The sequence below is a fragment of the Porcisia hertigi genome, chromosome 31 (genome assembly GCF_017918235.1).
Source record: "Porcisia hertigi strain C119 chromosome 31, whole genome shotgun sequence".
Taxonomy (NCBI): Eukaryota; Euglenozoa; class Kinetoplastea; order Trypanosomatida; family Trypanosomatidae; genus Porcisia; species Porcisia hertigi.
The window spans coordinates 1,202,422-1,208,402 of NC_090590.1; the positions used below are offsets into that span (position 1 = coordinate 1,202,422).

The 5,981-nt window shown below is 56.4% G+C and overlaps 1 protein-coding gene across 1 annotated transcript; it reads right to left on the reverse strand.

Moving 5' to 3' along the window:
• Positions 1-2,483: 2,483 nt before the first annotated feature.
• On the reverse strand, positions 2,484-5,981 carry JKF63_03878 (uncharacterized protein; the record flags this gene model as incomplete). Its single annotated transcript, XM_067899875.1, has 1 exon — positions 2,484-5,981. One exon carries the CDS (start codon positions 5,979-5,981, stop codon positions 2,484-2,486), a length of 3,498 nt encoding a protein of 1,165 aa, XP_067755081.1.

Consider the following 5,981-nt stretch of genomic DNA (forward strand, 5'->3'; position numbering starts at 1 on the left):
TGCGGGCTACGGAGAAGGCGTCAACAACCCAAAGCATAGACCGAAAGAAAAATGAAGAAAGCGGGCGAGAAACAAGAGGAGTGCACAGAGGGCGCCTCCTCACGGGTATCCTCGTATAAAAACTGACGCACACACGTGTGTATGTGTATGCCTCCGCAATGATGAACACGCAGTGCGTGGTGTGGGACAACAGCGCATGTAAGGGGGGAGAGAGAAAAGGAGAAAGAAAAAATGTAATACGTGTAGACGCACGCACGCAGAAGAGCTCACAGCCAACACACCAACGAGGGGGTTGGGCATTCAGAGGAAGAGGTCACGATGGGGGGGGTGGAGGGAGAGGGGAAGGGAAGGGAAGGGAAGAGGGGGAAGCGACCGTGGCAAGAGAGTCTGAATGACATCACACACTTTCCAGGGAGAGAAAATGGAGTTTCTTTTGTTGATACCACGCAGGCACGTTAGTTCACATTGCCGATAAGACAACCAAATCCACACAGATGCTCAGCTGCTCGCTGCCGTTTTTTCGATGTTTGTGTGTGTGTGTGTGTGTGTATGCAATGCGCGCTACCACCCCATATCCAACATCTCCCCCGATTTTTTTGTTTCCTTTTGATTGATCCACAGCCCGGAAACGCCCAAAAAAAAATTTTCATACAAACAAAACAGTCACACGAGAGGGAAGAGAAGGTGCAAAATAAAGACTGACAGATGCCCAGCCCCACCCCGCAGTTGTTGGTCATTATACAGTAGAAAAACAACTACAACGCAACTATATGTATATATGCACATATGCACAGAGAGAGAGAGGGAGAGAAATGGGGGGCTCTAACTTGCTCAGCACTGCATGCATATGTATATATCAGTGTGTGTGTATATGCGTATGTGTAGCGAGGGGGAGGGTGGGGGGCCGTAACACGACCCAGTAGACCAAAGGTCACTGATCTTGGTATCTCTTCACGGTTATAACCTGTGCTGTATACTTGAGTCCCCTATTTTCTTCTCATCCCCAATCTTTCAACGAAAAGGAAAATAAAAAATCCGGGCAGTCCTCCTCCTCCTCCCCCCGCTCAGTTTGGACACGCACAGACAGACACGCAACAACACAAAAAAGAAATGAATACGCAGGTGAATCAAAAGTGTGAGACCGGACGTACAACAACAACAGAAACACTCACCGGTCTGTTCCTTCATTTCCATGCGTGTGCACACATGGAGGGGGGGAGGAAGGGAAAGTCCGGCACTTATATTCTCTTCTTTTTTCCCCGTTCTTAGCCTCGTCTAGTCTGCCCGCTTGCAATGTGTTGTTCTTTTTTTCCTTTGGTGCGTGTGTGTGTGTGTGTGTGTGTCTCTCTTCGATGGCGAGTACAGATCTGTTCGAATCGTCCCCCCAAAAAAAAATGAAAATACACACATACACACACACCAAAGACACTTTTTCTTCCGGATCTCTCTTTCCCCCCACCCCCTGTCATATATGTTTTGGGTGCTTTGTGAGCTCCTTTTTTCTTTCCACCTTTTTTCCTTCAATTATGGAAAACAGACGTGCCTGTGTGTGTGTGTGTGGATGTATCAATATTTTCTTTTTGGTCCTCTCTCGTGTACGGGCTTCTTTTTTGTTGTTGTTAAGGGGGGAGGATGAGCGCACGTGAGAGAAAAAAGGGGGAGGGCAGAAAAAAAAAAAGGGGGGGCCAGTGCACAGCCAATGCCAACGAATGGAGATGGGGAGGGAAAGCGATCCCGAACCAGCACACATGCACACACAGACGCCCCCACACGCCCGCGTACACCTCACAACTTAAACGTCACCCCATCCAGTGATGGTGGCCATGGAGAACCAAACCCCAACATGAGTGTGTAAAGAGCAACACAGCGCCAAACGCGCATCACCACATAAAAAAAAAACAGAAGAGTCACATTAAGAAAAAAAAACGTGAGAACAGGGCAAACAGTTAGCAGTGAAAGGGGGCAGGGGAATAGAAGGCAAGGAGCGCGTCACCACAAATTACTACGCCGCTACAAGCCTGCTAGCGTATTAGACGGAGATAAGTTGTTGTTGGGTCGTACGTGCCATTAAAGGGGGGGTGGGGGGAACAGTGGAGAAGGAAAAAGAGGGACAGGTGAGAAAATGCACAAGAGTACGAGATTGAAGGAAATTGTCTGTGGCTGCAGGAAAAACGCAGTGGCCATACGGAGGAGAAGGGGAGGGACGGAGGGGAGGGGAAGGGGAAGGGGAAGGGGGGGGGAGGGACGGAGGGGAAGGGAAGGGGAAGGGGGGAGACGGAGGTGAACACAAGGCACCGTCAGAGGAGCGCACACAGAAAAGGAGGGGCGAGAAGTCAAAGCAGACGCTGCAACATCACTTGAAACCGGAAGAGAAGCCGGTCGACACGCTACAACCGTAATCACACACACTGCACACGGATCTTTTTTTCCAAAATGAAAAAAAAACGCGCACACGCTCATCGTGAAGACAACGTCCCAGACCTTTACTGGCTCCGCCAGTCCCACTCGCAGACTCCACCTTCCAAATAGCGCTTGATCGGCTTTGACGAAGAGGCGATAACGGCGCCTGTGTCGCAGGCGTGCGACGCAACGACAGAGGCATCACTCGCACCTTGCGGGCCCGTCTGCGACACCTGTGCTCGCGACGATGATCGAGAGTGTTGATGCGCAAGCAGGCCGCCGCCAGCCGTAAATGTTGGCGCGCTAGACGTGGAGAACGAAACAGCGCCAGGAGTCGCACTCAGCACCGGTGCAGTGGCGGAGGGCATGCACTGGAATGGCGGCCACACAGCTACATCGAGGGAGGCTGAGTTTGGAAAACCACCCGGTGTGGCCATCGAGGTTGGAGTAATGCCATGCGATCCGTGCTGCGGTGTCGACGTGCAACTGCTCCCGCTGTGGCTCATTCCAGGAACGCCGGACTTCGCTACTTCACCCAAGACTGCCGGGCGTGATGACCCTCCAGCACTGCCAATCGGTGTCGCTCCGCTGGGATTGCGGCGCGTGGCATGCAAGTTCGGCGCACCATAGGCATAACTGTACAGTGCCTGGACCCACCGTCGAGCAGTGTTCATCGCTCCCAAGGAAGCTGACGACATCACGGGTGTGGCCAAGTACGCAGCCGTTGGGGCTACTTGGGTGTGGCCTGAGCCACTGACAGCGCTAGGCTGTGGTGCGACATTCCCTCCGTGCTCGCTGGATGCAGTTCCCGCTGCCACACTACCATTAAGATCGTTATTGCCGATGTTGCCTTTTTGGGCCGTAGCGCGTGAAGCTGGAAGCAGTGAAAAAAGCGCGCTGGCGATCGTTTTGGGCACCGGCACGCTCGTTGGTTTGCCTGCGCTGGCAGTGGGAGCGGCCGGGGCAGATGAAACCGGTGGCGGTCGTGTCCTCGAGGACATGAAAGAAGAAGAAGCAGCCGGCGTCGCAGTGGATGGCTGAGCGCTGGCGCTACTGTGAGTGCCTGAGATGCAACCCGTAAGTGTGCCGCTAGCGGCAAGTTGCTTCTTCTTGTTTGGATTCGCAAAGTTAGGCACGGTTCCGTGGTAGTACGTCTGGCCGTCTCGCTCAAAGCGATAAACATAAAAATTCCCTACGTGCTCGTGTGTGTGCACCATGTTGGGGTGCGACTCCAACAACTCCAGCTCCTCTTCGCTCGGCGGTGGGGGTGAGTACCACACATCGCCCTCGTCGCCCTGCAAAGCCTCGGCTTCCTCTCGATCACACACCCGCGTCACCCAAGCCACGTCCTCCGGGTCCGCCTCGCGTGCCTGTTTGCAGTAGGGTCGCATCGCTGCCAACACGACACCCTCGAGGGGAATTGAGTGGTCTGCAAACCACACGAGGCGGCCCGGGTCGAAGCGCAGAATGTCACCCTCGTTGAACCCTGGCAGGACATCACTGCCCATTACGTACACATCTTTCGGGTGAATCGCCACCACGCGGCCTGGCTCTGGAATCGGCGGTGGGTGAGCCTGATCCACCAGCCCGCGGTACCGCCAGTATCCGCTCCCCTCGCTCGGCAGCTGCGTCACACGCTCTTGCATCACCTCTGGGCGCTCTGCGAGGGACCAGCACAGGCGCTGCGCGAGATCCTTCGAGATGCGGCCGTGGATCATCTGATCTGCAGTAATCCACATTTCCATCTCGTCGGTAACACCCTGCCCCATGCTGCGGTCAATGGCAGCCAATCCACCCGTACTGTGGTTGCCCATCATGGTTCCCGGGCCTCGAGCCGTCATGCCATCCGTGTGGTGACCCAAGAAGGGATCACCGGCGCTGCTGTTGCACGCTGTGTCAGTCGCCGGGATGCCGCCCTTGAGGACACCAAGGTAGCCCCAGCGCCACTTCATCTCGTACAGGAAAGAAAGAATAGGGATGTTCGTCAGGAGACTCGAAAAGCTAAACGTCTCCATCGGCGGCAGGAAGGGCCGCGGCAGTCCCTGTGGAGTAGCGAACTGTGGCGGCGATGAAACGGGTGAGGCGTGTAAGTCCCCAGCAGCAGCAGCAGCAGCAGCGACATCGTACATCAACGGCAGCGGTGTACCTGTTGCAGGTGTAGCAGCAGCGCCGTTGGCCCCGTTGCCGGAGGGGGAAAAATGTGGTGCGGAGGCGGTCATTTGACTTGAACAGGGAATGGGACCCTCCATGTTCACACCGGGATGCCGCTCAATTAAACCAGCCTGTATCATCTGATAGTAATAGGTGCTCGCGGCGATGTACGTGACGCGGCCGAGGTTCTGCTCACCGGCAGACTTAGTGAGGAACACCATCGCCGCCAACGGTGCGGCCACCGGAGGCGGTAACGTCATAACGTCCTCGAATATGCCGACGCGAGCGAGATGACGGACGCCCCTTTTACTTGCCCCACGCGTTCTCAGCAGCGTGCCACTACTCGTCATCGATGTCCCCTTCATGCTGCCACTACTGGCCTGGCTGCTGGTGAAGGAATATGGATCATTGTGGTACGTGCCCGCTATTGTCGATGAGTGCGACGGCATGGAACGTGGAGTTAGCAGGCTGGTCACCTGGTTCGCCATCGCTGACACCTGCGTCGACACCCGCCGTACATCTTCCACGTCCTCCTGCATAGAGGCGAAGCCGAAGCAGCCGACAATGTTGATGATAGAGCCGAACATGTACACCCCGTTCTCTAGTGCCGCCTGCATGTTACTCATGGCAATGGAGGCACAACCACCATGGCAGGCTTGCGGTGGCGCGGCGGCGGCGGCGGCAGAGGGCTGGGAAAACGGTGCTCGCGCAGCAGCAGCACTGCCAGGGACTACACTGTGCGGGTTCTGCAACTTGCTGATGTCTGACCGGAAGGCCACAGCGCACAGGACGGGCAGCACCTTTCGCTGCGCTTTGCCGTCGGGTCCCATGGTGGTGTGCGGGTGCGCGAGTGACCACTCGTAAGCATGACGCATCTCCGCATCCGTGTCGAAGAGCATTTCTTCCACGTGCTCAATGACGCCACGATAGAGGGCCTCGCGCGAGGGGTACGAGTCGTCCTCGCTGGCGTCATCATCCTCACTGCTGCTGTGGCCTTCCTCGGGCATGAAATTGGCAGCGCGCACACACGTGTCTACGCCGCTCTCAGGGGTCGATGCGGCGGCGGATGCGGCACGCGCCTCGCGCTCCTGCCGACGATGGCGTCTGCGCCGCTGCCGCTGCGCGCGCGTCTCCTCTCCTGGTAGTCGGTACGAGCCCGCATAATTGGGAATGCAGCTGAGGTCTCCCGGGTCGCCAGGCCGCCGAAAGTAGTAGTTCACCGCGGCGTCGCAGCGTGCCCGATGGAACTGGATGAATAACGGGCAGTCAGGGCTGGGGAAGTACTCCTTTGTGAGGGGGATGAGAATTATGTCGTGCCGTTTGCTGCCTCCGCTCCCGCCTCCACTGCCACTGCCAGGGGCCCAGGGGTTCGCCGGATTCACATTGGCGAAAAGTCGCCGGATAGTCTCACGACTTGGTGCGACACCCAT